At 44.3% G+C, this 26832-nt stretch overlaps 1 protein-coding gene across 1 annotated transcript in view; it reads right to left on the bottom strand.

Moving 5' to 3' along the window:
• DYSF (dysferlin) overlaps positions 1-26832 on the bottom strand; it is a 259265-nt gene that overhangs the window by 100637 nt on the left and 131796 nt on the right. Inside the window, 6 exon segments of the mRNA XM_044294645.1 lie at positions 411-551; positions 1123-1304; positions 14502-14579; positions 14666-14759; positions 22823-22996; positions 26021-26163. Of these exon segments, the coding sequence (XP_044150580.1) occupies positions 411-551; positions 1123-1304; positions 14502-14579; positions 14666-14759; positions 22823-22996; positions 26021-26163 (812 nt within the window).

Genomic DNA, 26832 nt, shown 5'->3' with positions numbered 1-26832 from the left:
TGTTTTTTATATATAAAATACGTATTTTCATATAATTTCCAATAATGTTCTATTTTCTATGTCTTCGTTCGCCTACCCTACATTTTCCTTGCTGTATTTTGCAGCCAGTAGACTACTGAGAGCAGCCAATGTCAATATGCTTTAATAACCAGCTGGCAGGAAGGGTCTAGACACTGGGCAACCTCTCAGTCTCTTAGGATTTCAAATGTGTGAACCTACAGCAAAGCCATATGCTCAGATCTGGACAAGTGGAATCTCAAACAGCCGTAAACTTCCCCACTGCGTTAATATCAAATTGTATTCTGAGAACTACTGAGTAATTTGAAGGACGGCATTCAGTTTCCAAATGCTTGATTCCCTGGCATTTTGACTGGCATGATTACTTGAAAGATTCGATTTGACATGTTTACCTTTTCTCTTTGGATGAGCTCGAAGGCAGCTAGCAGTTCTCCGGTGTGCTTCTCTCCCATCATGATTGGATACCAGGACAACTTTGGAGAACGTTCCAGGCTGGGTTTACAAATACAACGTCCCATGTATTCATCAGCACCCTACATAACAGGACATTGATAATCAGAAAAAAGGTGTTTTGATCTAAGTACTGACTATGACCCTAAAGTAAGCAAATGCACAAAGATAGGTTCCAAAAATTCAAGCATGCCCCTGTATGGATGCTTGTCCTAGATATATGGTGACAAAGGATACTCTTTACACTCTTTAGTTGGCCATGGACATTGGCTAAAAAAAAATTGTTTTTGAGCTTTTAGGCCAATGGCAAACATTTATGATATTTAGTATAGACACTTTCCGATGGAAGGTCAACGTCTGTCAACTCGTTTTTGTAGGACACCATGGATCAACCTTCATAAATGTATATTATGATATGTCTTGGGCAGTGTTGAACAGCAATGCGCCAGAAGAGCTTCTACTACAGCAGGGTTCAGCAAAGTCCAGCAGCTCCTACTGTAGCACGGTTCACCCACTTGTATGGAAGTTCTGAGAAGAAGCAAGCAGGCTGGGATTTGTGGTTTCAGAACAGCTGGAGTGCTGGTGGTCGCTGACCCTAAACTCTAAGGTCAGTTTTATCATATTATATGACATGTTGACAGAATGGTCACTCACGTAGGTGTCATGATCATAAATTTCCACCACAATACTAGGTGGGACTTCAGCCACAATAGCAGGGTCCCCAAAAATTTCAATTTCATGGAAGATGAGTGTTTGGTCCCAGGTTGGATTTAAAGTGCTTTTCGCAACCACAGTCTTCTGGCTTTGATGCAGGAAGGAAACAATGGCATATGGGTCTATAATGGAAACATAAAAGATAATGTTACTCACCGAATTTATGAAATTGCTCATCCCTGTACATAAGTCTATAAAACTCATACTGACATCTTCTGGATAACCGGTGTGCCACCCTATGGGGCTCTGAAGGGTCTTACTGACCACTGCTTTTAGTCAAGTGTCGTAACCCCTTCCACATCTGAGGCACAGATTTCCTACACATCACATCCAGGTATGGTAGATGTATAAACTGAATGACTCGGAAGGTCACTGAATAGAGGCATGCAAATCAGTTCTAAAATTCAGTCCAAAATTTTAAAAAAGTTTTGATGCTAGCGAATTTTGTGCGATTTGATTTAGGCCTCATGCACACGACCGTTGTGTGCATCTGTGGCCGTTGTTCTGTTTTCCGTAATTTTCTGCGGACCCCCCTCCCTCTATTGTATTAACTCATTGGTGGCCAGTGTGCGGCCTCCCCCCGGCCCCCCCCTCCCTCCCTCTATTGTATTAACTCATTGGTGGCCAGAGGGTCATTGTAACTACAGGGGGCACTGCAGCGGGTCTTTATAAATACTTGAACCACTATAGGAGGTATTACAACTACTGCAGACAGTATAGGGGACTTTATTACTACTGCATGCTCTTATAGGGGTATCTTATAGAGGGGTCTTATTACTGCTGGGGGCATTATTATTGAGCACATACAGTATTAATGGGGATACTATTGGAGGTACTGTGGGGCAGTGTTCCTCAACTCCGGTCCTCAGGGCCCACCTGCTGGTCCTGATTTGAGAGTATCCCACAGAATAAATACCTATGGTAAGTCTCAGTTTCCTCTAGAAACCACCATTTTTCACAGCTCCTTTGGAAAATTAGAGCTATAATCTGATTGGTTGTAATGGGCAACTAAGCCAATTTTCCTTTACCGTATGTACAGACTTTTGGCATCTGGTGTTCATGGGGGAAAAAATTTCATGAAAACTGTAGGTCCTTTAGTTTGTGATTCGGCTGCAGTTTGTTTACATGTTGGTGGTCGTGTGATATGTCTGACATCAGGTCGTCCCTAGTTGTCCCACAAATGCAAGTGGTCATAAGATGATTCCTTCTAGGATACCGATAATACTTCCCAAGAGATACTATACTTACATACTTTGAGTAGCATCCAATGCTGTTCCTGCCCACCAGGTCTTAGCACCTGTGGCTCTAACAGGACACAACTACCGGGTCTTAGCATCTGTGGCCCTAGCAGGACACGTTTGTGATGGATCAGTCTCAGTAATCCTGACACAATTATATGCAGTGGTCTATTCTACTCGGTTTTCCCACTGCCTAAGGAGGCACTACAGCAAGAAGCTTCCTGAAGAGTCATGAGGACTCTACTTTGTCGGTTTATCGGGCAGACAATATCAAAACTGAGCCACAGTAGCAAAGGGGAAGGAAGCTGCAGGCTCCATGAGGCAACTATGAGTGGACTTCTGGGGAGGAGGTACCCACAAAGCATTATGGGGCTTGTAGAAGGCAGACTTCCCACCAGCTCTAGTCTTCGGCGCAGCAGATTGGAAGTAGAAGTTGCTAAGCATGTGTGAGTAAAGGTACCTCTGCACATTATTCACCGTTAACCTGCCTGTGAGAATTACTAGCCGTTTAGGAGGAAAGATGGACAACCCTAACTTTAAAAAGATATAGCCGTCTGTTGTTATTTACGCTATATGTGTCTGACAATATGTTGAAACTGGGAGTCCCTAATGATGTTCCCGAAAAGGTGTAGGTAGCTGTCGGCTGAATGAGCGTTAGGCTGACTGCTATCTAAGGTATATGGCCATCTTAAAGGGGTTTCCAGAATTCTTATGTTCTTTAACAGATATGCTAACGTAGTTGCTTACCTCATGTACATCTTCTCCATGCTGTTTCTTTTTCAATTTGGACTCTAATGATCCATTTTCACCATGTAAACCGATCCCTCTGGTTTGGTTTCCATCCTGTAAGTAGTACTTCCTGTTCCTGTTCTCTACCAGAACTCCAGCACTGCCTTTAACAAAGCCCAGCTGGTTTATAGCTCCTCCCACCTAGCTTATTATATAGACACTCCCCTATCACTGCCCCGCCCATGGATATATAACAGGAAATAAGAAAGCGCTGCATGGACATGGTCATGTGACCACAGCCCAGAACGGGAGATAGTAGCTATAAATATAAAAGAAATACATTACAAAATTACAGCGACCGTCATAAATGATTATTTTAAAGGATGTTGAGACAAACCAGAAAACCCCTTTAAGGATGAAGGTTTAAAGGGGTATTCTGGTAAGAAGTTATCCCCAAGTCACGGGAAAGGAGATAACTGTTAGATCAGTGAATCACTGGGACCACCGCTGATCATGAGAATGGTGGTCCCATGTCTCCTGTTTGTGGTATACCATGTATAATGCCGGCCCATTCAAACTCTAAGGACTGCCAGAGATAGTCGAGCAGTATACCTGGCTATCTTCAGCAGTTCTACAGACTTTGAATGGAGTGGCAGTGCACATGAGTGACCATCACTCTACTTAAACATGGGAAACGGGACCCTCGTAATCAGTGGATAACTCGTTCTTACCGGAATACCACTTTAAGGTTTAGAACTTGAATTTGTCACAATTTGGCAATGCATAAAAAAAAATCACCTTTTCCTCAGTTAGTAAACTGTATTACAGAAGTGCTGCCGCCCGGGCCGGTGACAGAATATTCCTCCTCATGAATGGGTCACACGTACGCAGCGTCTGTTTACACAGAGATCACAATTCTGCATTGTAGCATTTAATGGATGTTGTCGTTGGCTTCTTCCAACTCCACAAACTCCAAGTCCAGCCAATCACCCGGGATGAGATCACTGCTCGGGGCCGGAGGATTATAACAGCACAGCCATTGTTGAGCACTCAGGAAATAATTATCCGGATAAAAGTGGAAGCATTGACCAAAATAATTGTGCTGGATGCATTGTATAAATGAGGACTCCCCCTGGAGATGCTGGGGGACCCTCCGATCTCTACTGTGGAGAGTGCATACAGAGAGTTTAAAGAGGGACTTCACCTATTGAGAACCTCATGAAGTAATAGAAGAATCTATCTCAAATACATACAATTAGGAAAATTAGACAATGTCTTCAGTTAAAGTCTCCTGACTACTGTGAGAGATTACAGCACCATTATCAGAACGCAACATAGCAGTGTTTTTAAGGAACTATAATGTGTTCACTGAATGGCACCAGGCAGTATTACATGTGCACTGAGTAGTAGTATTATTTAGCCACTATCAGAGCAACATTAATCATTTCACTTCCCTTCCTGAAAAAAGGCATAGGGCAACCCAATTTAATTGCACAGTTCCTTCTGCACACATCAATTCTGACTTATTTGCCTTGCACAAGATACGTTCCTCACATGTAATATTCTATCATTTTCTATGACTAAATGTGCCATTGTTCTGTAACCTCAAGAGTCATTATTCAGAAAATCCAAGTAACTTGTTCAGGTCACACCAGCCAGAAGGTTCAGGCCAGAGCAGATAAATGGTTCAGGTCACACCAGCCAGAAGGTTCAGACCACAGCAGATGGAGGGTTTAGGTCACACCAGCCAGAAGGTTCAGGCCACAGCAGATGGATGGTTTAGGTTACACCAGCCAGAAGTTCCATGCCACAGCAGATGGATGGTTTAGGTCACACCAGCCAGAAGGTTCAGGCCACAGAAGATGGATGGTTTAGGTTACACCAGCCAGAAGGTTCAGACCACAGCAGATAGATGGTTTAGGTCACACCAGCCAGAAGGTTCAGGCCACAGCAGATGGATGGTTTAGGTTACACCAGCCAGAAGGTTCAGGCCACAGCAGATGGATGGTTTAGGTTACACCAGCCAGAAGGCTGAATCCACATCAGTTGGAAGGTTCAGGCCACAACAGTTGGAAGGTTTAGGCCAAAACAGTTTTGGATGGCTGAGGCCACCCCAATGAGAAGGTTTAAATCACAGCAGCAAGAAGGTTCAAGCCACACCAACCAGAAGATTCAGGTCACATAAACTAGAAGGTTTAGGCCATACAAGCCAAAAGGTTTAGGTCACACCAGCCAGAAAGTTCAGGTCATGTTTAACCATGTTGTTTAGGAAAATAAGCAAATTCTATCTACTGAAGAGAAAACTGTAGAAATAGTTTAGACAAAGGCACAAGCAGATACTATGGCCTGTCCATTGGATGATTTCCAAAATGCCAGAAACAGCTAACTAAATTCTGAAGACAAAGATAGAGCCACAAACAAACCCAAATGATGTAACCATGAGATGGAGCTAAAAATCATTGCCAAAGCTAGCATCAGAGACAAATGGCGATATCAGCAGAAGTACCAGTGAAGAAGGTACTAGAGTAAGACACAATGACTGAAAAGACCCACAAGGCAGAATTTAAAGAAGTTGTTGAGCCACCTAAACATTTAAAAAAACCACCTAGAATGATCCCAGCTGGTATTATTTCCTGGCCTCCAGCAATGACAGACCTGTGACTGCTGCAGCTAATCACTACTTGCAGTGGTGATCTCAGTGGTATTGATAGGTCATCACTGAGACCAGTGATTGGCTGAAGTGGTCACGTGTTCTTCATCGATGGAGGCAAAAATAGGAGAGCAACAGGGTGTCTAAGTGGTTTTATGTTTTTTGGGGGCTGGACAAAATTCCAAAATGACCAGTGCTTTAATAGTATGGCACTTGCAGGAGCCCTCAATGGTTCCACTAGTGCGATACTATTGTGGTGCTCTGCTTGCAGCTCCGATAACTCCAATCCCAGTGAGTTAACTCCTTTGATGCCACGGTCAATAGCGAATGCAGCATTTAAGTGAGTAGACAGAGGGAGGGGGTTCAAGTTGTCACTGTCTAGAAGTAGCACAGTGTATGTGTGATTAAAGGGGTTGTCAGGCCATATATATTGATTACCTATTCTCAGAATAGGTCATCAATATCAGATTAGCTATTTGATAAGGGAGGCGTGGTCTTTACACTACGCGTCATCTCCTGTAGAGCAGTGGAGTAGTGAATGGAACGAGTACTTGTATTACACTGCAGTGCAGTATAATGAAGAGGAAGCAGTGATGGAATGGAGAGACACCTTCTCTTCAAACAGCTGATCGGTGGGGGTCCCCGGGAGTTGCACCTCCTCCAATCAGATATTGATGACCTGTCCTGAGCCCCCTGTCTGTGCCAGGCTGAGCTGCTCCTTTGGACACCAGTTGAGTGGCGACTCCATTTTATTTTTCTGGTACATCTATGTACTATGCAAGGCCCTGAAGAAGGTCCTGTCCTCACCACAGAAAGTCATTTCCAGCTTCCAGCATCTATTCCTGTCTGCTTTATGTCTTGTTATCTGCTTATTTTTCTTACTTTTTCTTATTCTGGGATGGCATTGTTGGGCTTTGGAACCGATTTATGGACTCAAGTTACAATGGTTTCAACATACAATGGTCATCCTTGAAACAATTAATATTGTAACTTGAGGGCCTATTGTAATTAAAAATTTTGCATAGCCATGAGTTATATAATGAAATGTATCTGCATAGCGCCACCTGCAGTTTGTTTTTTTCTCATTTCTTTGTCCTGCTCACTGAGTAGGTCGCACATGCTCAGTTTGTTCCTTCAACTGCCTCCTGAGCTGTGATAGGTAGAGAATGGGCACGCCCCCCTGAGCTGCAGCAGAAAAGACACGCCCCCTTAGCTGTCAGCTTGATATAAATCTAGCAGAGCAATGAATGTGGAGATCTCCGGACCCATGTGACCTAAAGGGCTGGTTCTAGCTGTGTTAGAAAGATACTGTCATGTACTATATGATGTCTGATTCACATTTTTATATTAATCATGGAATAACTGTTCTGTCCCAGCACTCGGAGATTAATTTCAGTATCATTACAAATCAATTCTGCTTTTAAACGCAAAAACACAAAATGCAATCGCACTCTGCAACCAGCACTCTGCCCTGCCTCTATGCTGGATGTTGAATGAGGCATTAGTGTACATTTTGGCCAAAGCTTAATAAGCCACTCACCACGTCAAGGTCGCCTCTATGAGTGGTCCCTAACACTAGTACCTACCTGTTATGGGCCATGACAGCCACACAAAGTCCAGGGAGCGCAGGTACAGCATGCACGCCAGGCACACTCTGCTTTTATAGCGCCTACCAGTAGCCATTTGGCTCCAGGAGAAGTATATATTGGGCTCAGCATGCATGTTGGTACTTGCATCCCTGGATCCGATGAAAGCTGTAATGGCACCGGACGGGGTTAAAAGCAGAGTGTGCTTGGCGTGGATGCTGTACCTGCGCTCCCTGGACTTTGTGTGGCTGTCATGGCCCATAACAGGTAGGAACTAGTGTTAGGGACCACTCATAGAGGCGACCTTGACGTGGTGAGTGGCTTATTATGCTTTGGCCAAAATGTACACTAATGCCTCATTTAACATCCAGCATAGAGGCAGGGCAGAGTGCTGGTTGCAGAGTGCGATTGCATTTGTATCTGTATTTCGCTATAGCAATGTGCACCTGCATACAGGGTTGTGCTGACTGAACCCCCCACATTTTTTTCAATTCTGCTTTCAGTTTGCTTATTCCTGTTATTAGTTAGGTAATAGCACCATCTAGCGGTGGTACAAATGTATTACACCTGTGTTTCTTGTTAATAAAGTTTATTGTATTGTGGGAGTGTGATGCATGCTGGGAAAGAGAAGCCAGTCTTCAGTCTCCATTTTACAGGACATCAGCAAAGCTGTTCCAAGAAGCTCTCCTTATGCGTTTCTGTAGGACCACGCAATTCCTTAATATTTAGTGAATTAACCTCATAAAGCAGAACCTCCCAATTGTATATAGACAGGCAAGACGCCGGATTAGATAGATATCCTCATCCAACTCCTGTGGGTGAGGTGGATATCTAACCCGGCGTCTTGCCTGTATATATACAATTGGGAGGTTATGCTTTATGAGGTTACTTCGCTAAATATCAAGGAATCGCGCGGCCCTACAGAAACGCATACGGATACTGTGAATTGAGCCCACTTCGCATTTTGGGACCTGCAGCGGCAAGGATTTGTGGCAACGTATTGGTTCTTTCAAAATACTTACAGCTTTCCTTCCTAAACTCCACCATCTTTGTGCAAGTATATCCGGTGAGTGAGATCTACCTTGTCTCAGGGATATTATGTTATGCAGTGATGTTTAGCTGTAGTGTTTCTCAAGGAACATGTTGTAGCTGTTAGATATTAGATATGTAATCTTATGTACAGGCAGCCATTTTGGGACATGTGCTTTCTCTGTTAATGTTATATTACATGCCATCTATACTGTATGCTGATACATGCTATGCTTTATTCTTATACATGTCATTTGTATTCTTGTAGTTTTACCAAACAATTGACCACACATCAATACTCCTGTTTTGCCAATAAACAAGTTAGACTACTAGAGAACAGTCCTCTTATTTGGAGTAGGAATAGTCTACTAGAGAACAGTCCTCTTATTTGGAATAGGAACAGTCTACTAGAGAACAGTCCTCTTATTTGGAATAGGAACAGTCTACTAGAGAACAGTCCTCTTATTTGGAGTAGGAATAGTCTACTAGAGAACAGTCCTCTTATTTGGAATAGGAACAGTCTACTAGAGAACAGTCCTCTTATTTGGAATAGGAACAGTCTACTAGAGAACAGTCCTCTTATTTGGAATAGGAACAGTCTACTAGAGAACAGTCCTCTTATTTGGAATAGGAACAGTCTACTAGAGAACAGTCCTCTTATTTGGAATAGGAACAGTCTACTAGAGAACAGTCCTCTTATTTGGAATAGGAACAGTCTACTAGAGAACAGTCCTCTTATTTGGAATAGGAACAGTCTACTAGAGAACAGTCCTCTTGTTTGTAATAGGAACAGTCTACTAGAGAACAGTCCTCTTATTTGGAATAGGAACAGTCTACTAGAGAACAGTCCTCTTATTTGGAATAGGAACAGTCTACTAGAGAACAGTCCTCTTATTTGGAATAGGAACAGTCTACTAGAGAACAGTCCTCTTATTTGGAATAGGAACAGTCTACTAGAGAACAGTCCTCTTATTTGGAATAGGAACAGTCTACTGGAGAACAGTCCTCTTATTTGGAATAGGAACAGTCTACTGGAGAACAGTCCTCTTATTTGGAATAGGGACAGTCTACTAGAGAACAGTCCTCTTATTTGGAATAGGGACAGTCTACTAGAGAACAGTCCTCTTATTTGGAATAGGAACAGTCTACTAGAGAACAGTCCTCTTATTTGGAATAGGAACAGTCTACTAGAGAACAGTCCTCTTATTTGGAATAGGAACAGTCTACTAGAGAACAGTCCTCTTATTTGGAATAGGAACAGTCTACTAGAGAACAGTCCTCTTATTTGGAATAGGAACAGTCTACTAGAGAACAGTCCTCTTATTTGGAATAGGAACAGTCTACTAGAGAACAGTCCTCTTGTTTGTAATAGGAACAGTCTACTAGAGAACAGTCCTCTTATTTGGAATAGGAATAGGTTGGTTTATATTGAATGTCAGACTGCACACTGTGTGAACGGGTATGAAGACAGAACAGTAACCCTTTTAACTCACTTTGCTTCAGGGAGATAAATATTTAAGTTCAGATAGCCTAAGGCTAATAGATTCCCGTTTCTGGTCTGATTTAAAACATAACGTTTATTTCATTTTATTAAGACTGGTATAAATCGGGAAGAAAGAAAAAGATTTAAAAATTAAAGTGCTGGTGAACTCTGCGGCTGGGGATATAGGTTCCTTGACCTATATACACTGCCTACCCGAATGTAACTCTCCGATTTGTGGGATTATTTCAACTTTTAACTCACCCAGTAAACGCCATAAAAAAAAACCTGCCGTTTATCCAACAAAAAAACAGCCCATTGATATAAAAATAAAAAAGATAAGATTTAGGAAAATGGCACAAAAACAAAAGATTTATTAATAATAGATCTTGTGAAAAGTAGTAAACCTACTGGTATATAAATTTATAAATTTGGTAATGATACTGACCCATAAAGGCATAAAATTGACAGCTACAAAAAACATCATTTTTTTCATTTTCCTCCCAAAAGAGCTAATAAAATTGAAGTCCCAAGCGCTATTGTAGCCCAAGTGTCAGTGTGTCACCCCCAAATGTTAGTGTGTTCTGTACCCCAAGATTTAAAGGAGTCTTTCAGAATTATGGTTATTTTACCTGGCCTCCGTGGCACGTGGTGCCTAAAGGAATAATCATACTTACCTACTTGCTGGCTCTTTTCGGGGAGCTTTCGGCCCCTGACCTGTTTAATTACTTCCGGACGGGTTGCTGCAGCCAATGACTGGCCTCAACAGTGACATCTCTCCAAGTGTCACGTGACCTTGCGTTGTTGTACCATCTGGGGCCATGTCACTGCTGAGGCCAGTCACTGATGCATGTGACCCATCCATACGTCAACTGCAAGATTGAAAATTCTAGAAAACCCCTTTCATGTGTCCTTCTGGAACCAGTGTTCTGAGGGACCCAAGATATCAAAGCGTCATTGATGCCAGGTAGATTATCATTATCCACACCGACGGTATGATACCGCCATATGCACTTTATATACCTATACTTCTTCTACCTCTACCATCTATGCCTGATGCCTGACCCTTCCCCACCGAGCTGCAGAGCTGGAGCTAGATGTAATGTATGGGCAACCACACGAAATGTAAGTGACTGTTGACAGGTTAGCCGCTAATTCTCCAACAGGTGCCTTCCAGCGGTGCCCGCGCCCACAAATGTCATGTGTTTACGGTACGCTCTGCACAGACGGAGCACTAATTCTCCGGGTCTCCAGAGACGGGCGCCTCATGCCCCAGCTATTAATCTCCACTAATAAATCCAGGGATTTATTCCTAGGACCCCGTGATTTGTAGAGTCGTGTCTGCAGCTCCGCAGCCGCTAAGTCTATTAGACAATTTATATAAGAACGTGTTGCGATAAGCTCAGGACCGCGTGACTGTGAGCGCCCCTCTGACGCTGCCCCCTGCGTTTCACCGACACTATATATATCACGTGAAAGACATTTTTATGCCACAGAGGAGTTTAACGGTAGGATGCAGACTTTTTAATTCCACTATAAATTCTGGAAATTTTGGTCTGGGTCCGAGAAAACATACCTGGCTTTTAACACTCAGGATGAATTTTCCAGGGGGCATGAATTGCCTTAATTTAGTGTTTGGTACCGAAAATAAATAATAAAGCACCTTTTTTACGGCTCGGCCAGAGTCAGGTGTTTTCCTTTCCAGCGGTTTCAATCAATTCTTTCATTTACAATAAACATGATATGAAGGGAGCTCTTTGAACGGCTCGGAGCGGCCGGTGGAAGTCGGGTTTGTGTGTGGAGAAGGAGGGGGACGGAGGGAGCTGGGGGAGAGGGCGGTGGAAACACTGAGGGGTCTGGAAATCACTGAAAACTTTCCCCAACTTTAAACTTCTGTTCAGGAGACACAGAGAAAAGTCTCCCCTTTGTGACAGCTGAGGACGGACTCCACAGGACAGTTACTTTACCTACATAGTCCCATCTCATAAAGAGAATGGAGATGACTGCAGCAACCTGCGCAGTCCAGTGGTTGGAGACGCTGCGCAGCAGGGAGTGCAGAGCTAGGACCCTTCATTCTCAGCATCAGGGGGCGTCTCACAGGTTAAATTCCCATGATCAGAATTCAATATTTTATATAAAACAATGCATTTTATTTAACGTCAGAGCAGCACTCGCAATTCTACCGGTGGAGTCCACGTGTACATATATTACAATACTTATATTGTAAGCACTGAGTGCAGCTCTGGAGTATAGTACAGGATGTAACTCAGGATCAGTACAGGATAAGTAATGTATGTACACAGTGACTGCACCAGCAGAATAGTGAGTGCAGCTCTGGAGTATAATACAGGATGTAACTGAGGATCAGTACAGGATAAGTAATGTATGTACACAGTGACTGCACCAGCAGAATAGTGAGTGCAGCTCCGGAGTATAATACAGGATGTAACTCAGGATCAGTACAGGATAAGTAATGTATGTACACAGTGACTGCACCAGCAGAATAGTGAGTGCAGCTCTGGAGTATAATACAGGATGTAACTCGGGATCAGTACAGGATAAGTAATGTATGTACACAGTGACTGCACCAGCAGAATAGTGAGTGCAGCTCTGGAGTATAATACAGGATGTAACTCAGGATCAGTACAGGATAAGTAATGTATGTACACAGTGACTGCACCAGCAGAATAGCGAGTGCAGCTCTGGAGTATAATACAGGATGTAACACAGGATCAGTACAGGATAAGTAATGTATGTACACAGTGACTGCACCAGCAGAATAGTGAGTGCAGCTCTGGAGTATAATACAGGATGTAACTCAGGATCAGTACAGGATAAGTAATTTATGTACACAGTGACTGCACCAGCAGAATAGTGAGTGCAGCTCTGGAGTATAATACAGGATGTAACACAGGATCAGTACAGGATAAGTAATGTATGTACACAGTGACTGCACCAGCAGAATAGTGAGTGCAGCTCTGGAGTATAATACAGGATATAACTCAGGATCAGTACAGGATAAGTAATGTATGTACACAGTGACTCCACCAGCAGAATAGTGAGTGCAGCTCTGGAATATAATACAGGATGTAACTCAGGGTCAGTACAGGATAAGTAATGTATGTACACAGTGACTGCACCAGCAGAATAGTGAGTGCAGCTCTGGAGTATAATACAGGATGTAACTCAGGATCAGTACAGGATAAGTAATGTATGTACACAGTGACTGCACCAGCAGAATAGTGAGTGCAGCTCTGGAGTATAATACAGGATGTAACTCAGGATCAGTACAGGATAAGTAATGTATGTACACAGGGACTGCACCAGCAGAATAGTGAGTGCAGCTCTGGAGTATAATACAGGATGTAACTCAGGATCAGTACAGGATAAGTAATGTATGTACACAGTGACTGCACCAGCAGAATAGTGAGTGCAGCTCTGGAGTATAATACAGGATGTAACTCAGGATCAGTATAGGATAAGTAATGTATGTACACAGTGACTACACCAGCAGAATAGTGAGTGCAGCTCTGGAGTATAATACAGGATGTAACTCAGGATCAGTACAGGATAAGTAATGTATGTACACAGTGACTACACCAGCAGAATAGTGAGTGCAGCTCTGGAGTATAATACAGGATGTAACTCAGGATCAGTACAGGATAAGTAATGTATGTACACAGTGACTACACCAGCAGAATAGTGAGTGCAGCTCTGGAGTATAATACAGGATGTAACTCAGGATCAGTACAGGATAAGTAATGTATGTACACAGTGACTGCACCAGCAGAATAGTGAGTGCAGCTCTGGAGTATAATACAGGATGGAACTCAGGATCAGTACAGGATAAGTAATGTATGTACACAGGGACTGCACCAGCAGAATAGTGAGTGCAGCTCTGGAGTATAATACAGGATGTAACTCAGGATCAGTACAGGATAAGTAATGTATGTACACAGTGACTGCACCAGCAGAATAGTGAGTGCAGCTCTGGAGTATAATACAGGATGCAACTCAGGATCAGTACAGGATAAGTAATGTATGTACACAGTGACTCCACCAGCAGAATAGTGAGTGCAGCTCTGGAGTATAATACAGGATGTAACTCAGGATCAGTACAGGATAAGTAATGTAATGTACACAGTGACTGCACCAGCAGAATAGTGAGTGCAGCTCTGGAGTATAATACAGGATGTAACTCAGGATCAGTACAGGATTAGTAATGTATGTACACAGTGACTGCACCAGCAGAATAGTGAGTGCAGCTCTGGAGTATAATACAGGATGTAACTCAGGATCAGTACAGGATAAGTAATGTATGTACACAGTGACTGCACCAGCAGAATAGTGAGTGCAGCTCTGGAGTATAATACAGGATGTAACTCAGGATCAGTACAGGATAAGTAATGTAATGTATGTACTCAGTGACTGCACCAGCAGAATAGTGAGTGCAGCTCTGGAGTATAGTACAGGATGTAACTCAGGATCAGTACAGGATAAGTAATGTATGTACACAGTGACTAAACACTTTATGTAGATTATTTCCGTAGGTAAGTTATAAATTATAGGTACTAGTGCATTTTCAATGACAATAATGGTTCTCCTACCTGAAAAACTGTCTTTGTCCATAGGGAGGAGGTTCCTGGCTTGATAGAGATAGCAGCGCAGATGGTACCGGTTCCCATCTGTAAGAGAATACCCAATGGCACATTATCACAACCAGAGCCTATACTATGAAATATTACACCAAATCACATAAAAATGTACTGACAATCAAAAATGCAGGATATGGTCGGCCGGTTGACTCCTAAGTTCAGGGTGCTCGTGGTTCTTCCATCATCGCTTTTGTCATCGGTTACTCCACCCTATGAGAAGAGAGAAATAATGATTTATGAGATGGATCCTTCCCAAGAGAATATGTAAACCTGGAAAGCCCAGAATACGGCCACACTGCATTAAGTAAGAACCCCACCTGATGATATCACAAACTATTAAGCCTACACAGATTACATGGTCCTGCCATGACGCACGATTTGTATTATTTATTTGCCTCGGTACCATCACATGTGTTCCACACTGGTCTACAGACTACATCTGCTGTAATATATCAGTGTTATATACAAAACGTCTTCTGGAAACGACTGTGAAGTAAATGGATGTTTGAACATTCGATGTGGTTTTCACTATGTAAATAATCAGAGATAATAAGATGTAAATTACATTTTCCCTGTGGCGTGTCGGAAGCCTTTTACCAGTGACTGGTTTATTTAATCTAAAGCCCTGATAGCAGGAAAAGTCATTGAGGAGCCTTCTGCGAGGCGTCAACGTGACACCTATACATATTATAAGGGAGGTGACACATGACACAGCTGGTTCTCCGCAGGCTCCAGAGATCGCTGCCGCAAGACGTAGGTGGTCCACCCCAACGCTGCCTGCTTTGTGTAAAACTCCTGGGGAACTGGTCCAACTACTATCACGCTGCATCTAAAGGAAACTTGTGGTGTGCCAGCCGAGTGACAAGTCAGTAGATGCTGTCATAGACCGAAGCATTGTGCGAGCATGGAGAACACGCACTGACGGGAAACGTTTGTAAGCAACGGACGGATTGTGTCATTTACAGCAACACAACAACCGGCCCATCAAACTTCTGTCCATCAACGCAAATTACGCAACTTACAGAAGAAGTTGTCAACACGTCGACAAAAAGGAATAGATCTTCCTGGGTTGAGTTTCACCAATTTTATTCTGAACCTAACCTCCAGAAGGCCATATTGAGGTAGTGCTTCCCTCGTGATCACTATCCGACCAAATGGTTTGGCCATTCTAACTAAGGCTACTTTCACACTCGCGTTTTGGGTTTCCGTTTCTGAGATCCATCATGGGCTCTCACAAGCGGTCCAAAACGGATCAGTTTTGCCCTAATGCATTCTGAATGGAAAAAGATCCGCTCAGAACGCATCAGTTTGGCTCTGATCAGTCTCCATTCCGCTCTGGAGGCGGACAACAAAAAGCTGCGTTTTGTTGTCCGCTTGACTAAATCCGTCCTGGCACTCAGTCAATGGGGACAGATCCGTTTTCTCCGACACAATCTGGCACAATAGAAAACGTATTACTAAGTGTGTACCTTCTGCAGAAGCTACAAGGGCAAAAGATTGTCCTGCAATATCTGTTTGTGTACCTTGCCTGCTAGATAAGATAAGATAAGATGCCTTTATTGTCACTGTACAATACAATGTAATACAATGAAATGTTGTTTGGAGCAATCCTAGATGCCATGGACAGAGGAACAAGAACTGACATTTAAACTAAAGCATTACACTAGCCCTTAGCCTAGGGGTAGCATATGCATTTGTTAGAAGTATATGTCGGAAAGTCCTCCAGATGTATACAGTCCATGCACTGCAACACAGTGCAATATATGTGGAGCGGCATCGATCAGACCCTGTCCCACCCTTGATTGGAAAGCTATTATAACTAAATCAGTCATCGCATAAAGAACCAGTTTATTTGCGAGCATGTGACCCGTCCGCAGAGAGACGTAATACAGCAGTTACGATGCCAAAAAGCCACTGGCCGAGACAGCTTACAATACACTGCATTATCCCTGCTTGGCCCACCATGCCCCGTGTGTGGCCTGGGCAATAAGTCATAGAGATTGCAGAAAGGAAGAATTTCTGGGTCATTTCATGCTATAATGCCTGTGATATACTGCACACCCCGGCTGCGATGTGTTTAACTGCATGGCGGGCAGTGTGAAAAGTTCACTGTTCAATAAATGAAGGAGAGCATGAAGAATAAGGCCAAGTGGAGAGGATCATGGGTGAGAGGACCTGTCCAATGTAAGCAAATTAGGAAATGTGACACATCCACAACCAAAAGACTCTTACGTGCCCAGAGCATAGAGACTGGAGAATTCATCGAGAATTCCTTCGAGTCTCCGGTTCTGGGTCAGAAGTTAATGATGATGATTGGCTCCAGAGCTGAAAGCTTTTTTTTCGAGGAGGTTTGTATATAATTCGTTTAATGTCGGCCGTTGTATCTTACTGTAAACTACAATAATCCTTTACTGTTCAGCAGCAAATGATCTTTAAAAATAGCAATAAGTGGAGCAGCTCAGGATGTTTGAGTTTTTCCCAAAATTGCTCATGGAAAGTTTGGTGGAAACTACTTTAAAACAAACATAAGGACAATTACCGGGAAGTTAAGACAACACTGGATTCCAGTGTCAAGACTGCTAATGTTTAACCCCCTGGCGCCACGGGTTCATGTGTAGCCTGCTAAAAGGTATATATGGTCCTGTTCAGTCGGGGGGGTGTAGAGGACTCCTGTGTGAAAATTGTATCCAGGTCATCAGTATATGATCTTAGGGGGAGGTCACAGCACTCCAGACTCTTCAAACAGTTAATCAGAGGGGGTTTGGGGAGTCAGACCATTAACTGTAAGTTCAGAAGTCACAGGTAACTAGAGGTATGTGTAAGCCACGCTGAAGACCCCAACTCCTCTATGTTTCCACATCCCAATAATCCAAAGTGGATGCCAACTGCAATTCCACAACTCCAACTACACAGCCCTTCTAGTCATCGCTGTTTTTGTACATACAGTAAAGATGGAACAAAAGGGGACAAGATGAGCCAAGCTTCTGGAATTTACTCCACAATGGGAGTTTCTGGGCTTCCTGACAATTTTTGGGCACTTCTGAACATTTTGATCAACCTCCTATAGACAGCGGTGCGGCCTGTGGTCACTGTCAGTGTATCTACCTCCTATAGACACCGATGCAGCCTGTAGTCACTGTCAGTGTATCTACCTCCTATAGACGGCGGTGCGGCCTGTAGTCACTGTCAGTGTATCTGCCTCCTATAGACAGCAGTGCGGCCTGTGATCACTGTTAGTGTATCTACCTCCTATAGACGGCGGTGCGGCCTGTGGTCACTGTCAGTGTATCTACCTCCTATAGACACCGATGCAGCCTGTAGTCACTGTCAGTGTATCTACCTCCTATAGATGGCGGTGCGGCCTGTGGTCACTGTCAGTGTATCTGCCTCCTATAGACACCGATGCAGCCTGTAGTCACTGTCAGTGTATCTACCTCCTATAGACGGCGGTGCATCCTGTGGTCACTGTCAGTGTATCTGCCTCCTATAGACACCGATGCAGCCTGTAGTCACTGTCAGTGTATCTCCCTCCTATAGACAGCGGTGCGGCCTGTGGTCACTGTTAGTGTATCTACCTCCTATAGACAGCGGTGCGGCCTGTGGTCACTGTCAGTGTATCTACCTCCTATAGACACCGATGCAGCCTGTAGTCACTGTCAGTGTATCTACCTCCTATAGACGGCGGTGCGGCCTGTGGTCACTGTCAGTGTATCTACCTCCTATAGACACCGATGCAGCCTGTAGTCACTGTCAGTGTATCTACCTCCTATAGACAGCGGTGCGGCCTGTGGTCACTGTCAGTGTATCTGCCTCCTATAGACACCGATGCAGCCTGTGGTCACTGTCAGTGTATCTACCTCCTATAGACACCGATGCAGCCTGTAGTCACTGTCAGTGTATCTACCTCCTATAGACAGCGGTGCGGCCTGTGGTCACTGTCAGTGTATCTGCCTCCTATAGACAGCGGTGCGGCCTGTGGTCACTGTCAGTGTATCTACCTCCTATAGACACCGATGCAGCCTGTAGTCACTGTCAGTGTATCTACCTCCTATAGACGGCGGTGCGGCCTGTGGTCACTGTCAGTGTATCTGCCTCCTATAGACGGCGGTGCAGCCTGTAGTCACTGTCAGTGTATCTACCTCCTATAGACGGCGTGCGGCCTGTAGTCACTGTTAGTGTATCCACCTCCTATAGACGCCGGTGTGGCCTTTGGTCACTGTTAGTGTATCTACCTCCTATAGACGGCGGTGCAGCCTGTAGTCACTGTCAGTGTATCTACCTCCTATAGACGGCGTGCGGCCTGTAGTCACTGTTAGTGTATCCACCTCCTATAGACGCCGGTGTGGCCTTTGGTCACTGTTAGTGTATCTACCTCCTATAGACGGCAGTGCGGCCTGTGGTCACTGTCAGTGTATCTACCTCCTATAGACGGCGGTGCGGCCTGTGGTCACCGTCAGTGTATCTACCTCCTATAGACGGTGGTGCGGCCTGTGGTCACTGTCAGTGTATCTACCTCCTATAGACAGCGGTGCGGCCTGTGGTCACCGTCAGTGTATCTACCTCCTATAGACGGTGGTGCGGCCTGTGGTCACTGTTAGTGTATCCACCTCCTATAGATGACGGTGCGGCCTGTGGTCACTGTCAGTGTATCTACCTCCTATAGACGGCGGTGCGGCCTGTAGTCACTGTTAGTGTATCCACCTCCTATAGATGACGGTGCGGCCTGTAGTCACTGTTAGTGTATCTACCTCCTATAGACAGCGGTGCGGCCTGTGATCACTGTCAGTGTATCTACCTCCTATAGACGGCGGTGCGGCCTGTGGTCACTGTTAGTGTATCTACCTCCTATAGACGGCGGTGCGGCCTGTAGTCACTGTTAGTGTATCCACCTCCTATAGATGACGGTGCGGCCTGTAGTCACTGTTAGTGTATCTACCTCCTATAGACGGCGGTGCGGCCTGTGGTCACTGTTAGTGTATCTACCTCCTATAGACGCCGGTGTGGCCTGTAGTCACTGTTAGTGTATCCACCTCCTATAGATGACGGTGCGGCCTGTAGTCACTGTTAGTGTATCTACCTCCTATAGACAGCGGTGCGGCCTGTGATCACTGTCAGTGTATCTACCTCCTATAGACGGCGGTGCGGTCTGTGATCACTGTCAGTGTATCTCCCTCCTATAGACGGCGGTGCGGCCTGTAGTCACTGTTAGTGTATCCACCTCCTATAGATGACGGTGCGGCCTGTAGTCACTGTTAGTGTATCTACCTCCTATAGACGCCGGTGTGGCCTTTGGTCACTGTTAGTGTATCTACCTCTTATAGATAGCATTATAGTCTGTGATCGCTGTTAGTGTTTCTTCCTCCTGCACAGTAGGTTCTTAATTAGAGACCCACAGGACTCAAATGTTGTGCATCACATAAGAGAGATCTGAACATGCCAGGACACAAGTCCCCCAAGTAAACGTTCAGAAATCTGATGATGGCACAATTATATGTTACTAGTGTAGAGATAATATTATATATGATGTAAAATAGCCCAGTAACATCACAGAAATGTTTCCACAATGATATTACAATATCATATTGGGCTGTTTGACTCCCGTCACCCCCTACTCTCATTTGAAGGTGAGCATCACTGCAGTAACCAGGCCTGGCCACTATACAGGGGACAGAGTTGTGAAGTTCCATTGTCTGAGTTCGATGTCGAAGCTCCTGCAAGCAGTTGATTGGAGGGGGTGCCGGGAGTCAGACCCCTGCTGATCTGATATTGATGACTCATCCTGAAGACAGATCTCGGTGGCACTGTGTGAGCAGGATTTTATAAAAGTTCCTGGACTACATTGTAACATCTGGATTTTTCATTAAATAGCTCAGCATCAAAAACACACCAGCAGTGGTGCATGTATGGCCATGTACCCTCAAGGTGACCATAGTCAGATACATCACCAGCACAATAAGCAGATGAGGCCTCTACCCTACTTTAGAACTGTTTTAGGTATCTTCCTTAACTTGGACTTCTAGGAGTCATCTATCATATCATGGACTCCTTGGGGACACCTAACCTATTGTGGAGAACTTGAAGGTATCTACCCTAGTTTTGAGGCCTAGAAACTATCCTTTCTCCAAGATTTTCCTGCATGTTGAAAAATGTATTCCTGTTAAACAGAGCCTATCGTGACTTGTATTACTGTAAAACCAGGTCTGACCAATTATCGGAAAGACCGCATTAAAGAACTGAAAATGCTGCTCGCACCAAACCTCCAGAGCAGCTTCTTGAAGCTTCCCTCTCTGTGCACAGAAGGGAATGAGTTTACAGAGCCAGGCTAAGTAGAAAATGAAGAGAGAGAAATGTTTTTTCTACATTTCAGCCAGACCACTGGCAAATCCCAGCCATCCCACGGAGTTACGAGAGATAACCTTTTCCACTAACACTGACAGAAACGGATATTAAGCAATCACCAGATCTGGCAAGACTAATGGAGAAAGGTTAAGAAGATCGACCCAAGGACATTTTTTATTCCTTATTTTCCCTGGACCCCTAATGCTGCTTGGTAAAGGATCCCCATTATTTGGCACAAGCAGTAGGCAATGGAATGAGTTGGGATTTGTGGTTTCTATGAGGGGTCTCTGATGAAGGACCTGTTATACACTGTAGTACATTGTGGCCCCAGGTCATGTCCTCCTGGCAAATTCATGAAGCCACCGGAATGTACATGGCCTCATGCAGAGAACACGATCTGGCTCTATTTTTGCTCACAAAGCTCAGAGCCATTGGAATACCTCAGCATCGATCATGCACAGAGGGTTTCGTCTGGTCTAGTCTTGGCTATTATATTTATTAATAAATCTACACAGTGATTCATTTTTCAAGACTTCTCAGCCTCTCTCGTTGGATTACAATGTGTCCCTTATTCCTAAATCACAGCGATACCAACAGGGGCATACATAGATCTCACAGGGCCCCATGGTAAAGCGTAGTATGGCCCCTTTCCCTGCCCCATCCAGTTTCCACATGCATTAATCACTTCCAGGCAATGTGAAACGAACAGTGCAACTCCATCAAGTTTCTGATGAATCTACTTTTTTTTAAAATATGTCGGAAAAGTGGGACAGGTGCTTCATAAACATGGCACTGGTTCTGAATATCGTACAAAACTGGTATAAACACGTTGGTAAATCTCCTCCTTCCCTTCACATGGCATATTATAAAACTGTCTGCCAGCATTCACCACTAGGGGGAGCTCAGTGCATAAGAATGTATACAGTTACCATTTACACCAATGGTAGGGCTGCCAGAAAAAGCTGTGAATCCACGTCGGGAACAGAAGAAGCAGTCAGCACTAGGCCATCCCCTCTGTTTCACTCCAACCCCCCAAATCAGTCGAGTGGTCTTCCTTCATGGTACCAAAGTTTATTGTTACTCTACTCTTTCCTACTCGTTTTTCATGTATCTATCCTGAGGGACACCGGTTCTCATTGAAGAGATCGAGCGGGCATAGGAAGAATTATTTACAAGCAATGTATGCAAATTAGTTCTCCAAAAGGATGAAAACCATCTACTATTAGCCTAAACCAGACATAGATGGCGGAGAGCTCATTCATATAGTCATCTTATGCTGAACTTCTCCCACTGTTTCCTGTTACAAGGTTGAAGAGTAGTCCACGGTATAGCAACTTTCTGAGATGGCTTCTATCTAGGTTTGGGTAAACATACCAGAAATGTGTTGCTATCAATACACAGGAAGATGTCTCTCTACTTACAGAATATGCCTGTCGACAATGAGGGGTTTTGTACTGCTGACTGGGCCGGGGATCTTCTAGGACAACAATGGCAATCGATGGCATATCCTTAGCATAGGCTGGGGGGGGGACAAATCCCAGCATCCCTCCAATCAGCTGATTGAAGGGGTTCTGGTGCTCCAATAAGTTCTGTGTCCCCTTCATTATTTACCAGACACAGCTCCATACCTTTCATCGTGGCTGTGCCTGGTACTGCAGCTCTCCGCCACTCAGGACCATGGAAGTAAATAGAGCACTATAGCCCCTTAAAGATGCCGATCTAAAGAGGTTCCGGCAGATGGACCTCCTCCAATCTGATATTGTAGTCATAGAAAACTCCTTTATTTTCCCGATGCTGCTCTCCACAATAAACCATGAACGAATGTAAAGGGAGCCTCTAGGGAATTTCTAATGCAGTAATTGACTCCACCAATCTATCAAAAATGGAGTGTCACGTTAATACTACAAACGAGAAGGCGATGGCTGCTCACTTACCAGAGATCCCTCTAAAGCGAAGACCGCCGCTGCTCCCGTCTGCTCCAGGGGCTCCATTCTTCGCCTCCATCTCCGCCTGCGGAAGCTGTCTGTCTTGCGATACTTTAGATGAAACCGCCACCCGAAAAGAGAGGCGTACTCCCAGCCTTCGCTCTCGAACTCGTCGGGCTTGTGCTAGGAGTAAGAGCAAAGTTACTCATTAACACGGCTGCACGGACCAGTCTCCTGGTTCTGACATAACGTGTAAAGGAAGGCTAGAAAATAAAAAAAATTGGGGAGCGTTAGATTTTTACTGGATGTTACTCGTTGGAGGATGTGTCCTTGAAGTTTGACACTATCATTGACTTCTATGGGAGAAGCATGCTCGGTGAGAGGTCAGGCAGGGGGGAGTAGGTAAGCTTTGATGTCGTCAATTGTGAATGGTGGATCCTATATATATATATATATCTGTAATTCCTGCCTGTGATGATAATGAGATGACTGCTGAAAAGTGATTTGTACAGACCAAGAAGTGGAGCTTATTATTAGGCTTAGTGGCCAGAGAGAAACTGATGAATTTTTAGGAATTTTTCTTAAATATAGTGAAATTGAAAATGGAAAATTGCATCCTCAAAAATATTTAAAATATGTTTCATGTGAAGACCTGATTTAAACAAAAGGTCATTTTCTGACTCCCTCTAACATTAGCTGTTGGAGGAGGGTTGGGACGCCCCCATACACATTTATAACCAGAAGATGCTGCTGAAATCAGTGGGTTAGGATGACTTTCACCTCGTGTAATTCAATTTTTTAAACCATGAACCATATGTGGTCCAACCAATAAAGACAATCATTGTAGCCATTTACATCACATGTGTTGGCTATGATTGATCAGGTTGTCATGTGTATGGCCAGCTTAGACATTGGCCATTGTACCATCTGACATTAGATACTTTAGGTCCCACCTACCATAAGACCGGGGCCCCGACGTGAAGGAAGAGAACACCAAGCATGCACAGCATCCTGTTATGGGCCTTAAAAAACAGCCAAGCAAGCGAGCTCTGCTCAAAGCTCCTTAGCAGTGGAAGGAGAAAGCTGTGCATGTTCAGCTTGGTCTTCATTCATGGTGGGGCCCCGTTCTTGAGACAGGAGAGGGTCCTAGAGCTGGAATCTGCACCTATTGGATATTTATGGCACACTAACCCACTCCCCGTTCACAGACGGATACTTGATGAGTGTTTTTATATTGTTATGTACTACATAAGTTTACTTTGGCGCGTGTAGTCATTCTGGTGCCAGTGGCTACAGACAGTTGTTGGCTCGTAATATCGTGATCACACAGCATATGCGGCGGCACAATAGACGTGAGCGTGAGCTGACGGCCCCTCGGGCCGCTGTGCTAGCCTTTCTAAGGATCCCTGTGCCGTCTTTAATAGCATGCTATGCTGCTTCGCCATTACAGGTTATAAAAAGTGCATCTGGCAGACGCTGGGCAGCCGGCCGCTTGTTTACTCTCAGCTTTCAATAGGACGTTTTATGAACGGAGATTACTGCATCGGGCAGCTCCGCAGCGCGGTCCAATAGAGACATCTAGTGGTGGAAATCTGCATGGGCGTGATGGGATCAATGCAAAACAAACGTAGAAAAGTGGCTTTATGGAAACAGTTACCAGGTATGGACGGCGGCCGAGTCCATAAGCTGTGGTGTGCACCTCTCCACAGAGATGGACGGGAGCGTCAGCCAAACACACTCGTTCATCTGATATCTATGGATGGACAGGGTTTCTGCTCATCCTGCTCTTCAGCTCAAACAACGGATATGGGGTCTCTCGTTCTTGGGGTAGTTGGGGTTGGATGACCACCTAACTGATTTACAATTTATAAAAGTAAGAAGTATTGTATTATGGACACTTCTTCAAGCTTTTGATAAACTTTAGGTTCCATTTCCTCACCATGTACGAGATTTCTGCTTGCCGTTTGTGAACAGGAACGTTCTTGCACAGATGCAAATCTGCTGGATTTTCCTTGACATGGAGCAAATATTCAGTTTGCTGCCCCAGCCAGGAATCTCCACCATGCTTCAGTGCTGCCTCCAGACACTCAATTTTGTAAAATCACTTTCCAGCCGTTCAAGAACAAACTGCCTTCTGCTGCAGCCAAAAATCAGTCCAAAACACCTGCTGACATTTTTCTGCCCCTAGGTCCCACCTTTTCATGCTTATTAGTTAGGTCACTTGGCCTTGTTTCCACATCAAAGGTATGGCTTTTGGGCTGCAATTTCGCCATGAACTTCTGGCCAGACTTCTCCATACAGTAGATGGGTGGACCTGGGTCCCAATGGTTTCTGACAGTTCTGAGCTGATGGCACTGCTGGATATCTTCCTATTAAAGGAGGTTCCTTGCAAGGGGCTGCATTTCAGCAAATGGAGTTGAGGATTTCGTCAAGATTAATGGTGTCCTCAATGCTGAGAAACACCAGTAGATACTTATCCATCATGTAATACCATCAGGGTGGCCTCTGAATGGCTCCAAGCGTATTCTACAGCAAAAGGAACACCCCTAACACATAGCCAATGTCATGAAGAACCACAGTATCTTCAGTGTAAAGAAGAACAAGGAGTTCTGGAAATGATGATATGGTCACCATTGAGCTCTGATCTCAATATCGTCATGGCTGTCTGGGATTACATGAAGAGACTGAAGGATTTGAGCAAGCCTTCATCCACAGAAGATCTGTGGTGAGTTCTCCAAGATGTTTGAAGCAACCTCCCTGCAGAGTTCCTTCAAAACCTGTGCGCAAATTTACCTAGAAGAACTGATGCTGAAGGCAAACCCACCCCAAATATTGATTGGATTTAGATTTCTCTTTTCTTCACACACTTTGCTTTTTGGTAATTGATAAAAAATAAACTTCCATTGTTGAAAGCATTCTTACTTATATATAAGTCAGATTTGTGCCTTTGGTGATTTGAACAGAGCTGCTCAGGGTGCGAGTATTTGCAAAGAATCTGGTCCTTAAATTTTGGAGCATGAAAAGTGCATTGGAGGCCATGATCTACACAACGCTTCTCTTACTCACAACTAGAAAGAAATTTTGGGTGGAAATGTTCTCAGGCCCTGAGGAGTCAGTACATTGTGTGGATAAATCATCTGTGCTACATGGATCCCCGCAATGAAAAAATAAATAAAATGGAGTGCGATAAATATGGATTAAAATCACCTTTTTCAAAATTTCGATTTGCTTGGGGTCCCTCCTGCGCAGTCTAACCCAGCGCTTCCTCCGGTTGGTGTGATACATCTTTTCCGTAGGAACCCAGGATTTCGGTTTACGGTCGGGTGGAATGGTAATGCCGTACTCCCAGCCTGCAGGAAAGTTATGGTACTCATGTGGATACATGTCCTTGTTTACAAATAAACACAACCTACACACGGTCTACACAAAAATGACGTAGATACACATACACACAAATAAATAATGCACATAATTGCACAGGCACACACCACAATTACAGATACACACAAGCATGCACACATACACAGGTATAGACTGTAACACAGCAAACACATAGTGCAAAGAATAAAGGGGGTCAGTCAGCACATCCCAATGCGCAGGTGCGCGCTGCCATGGCTGGAAACACAAGGAAAAAATACAATGCAGCAGCACTCTGCAAACCAAATAAAGCACAATAAAAAGTATTCTGGGGCTAATGCTACGCTTATTAAGTAAATTTGAGATTCTTGGCAAATACATTTTGTACAAAATTATTTGGGCCCGTCTGCCACGTCAAGGCGATCTCTATAAGTCGGGAACCTAACACTAAGTCCTACCTGTTATGTGCCATGACGGCCGCCATAAAATTCAGGGAGTGCAGGTTCCACATGCATGCTGGGTCCACTCTGCTTTTTATCATTTTTGGAGCCAAAATGGCCTACATTAAATCCAGGGAATGCAGGTACCAACATGCATGCCGAGCCCACTCCACACCTCTCCTGGTGCCAGGTGGCCTTCAATGAATGCAATGAGAACAGGCT

The sequence above is a fragment of the Bufo gargarizans genome, chromosome 1, assembly GCF_014858855.1.
Source record: "Bufo gargarizans isolate SCDJY-AF-19 chromosome 1, ASM1485885v1, whole genome shotgun sequence".
Classification (NCBI taxonomy): Eukaryota; Metazoa; Chordata; class Amphibia; order Anura; family Bufonidae; genus Bufo; species Bufo gargarizans.
This window is presented reverse-complemented; position numbering and strand designations above follow the sequence as displayed.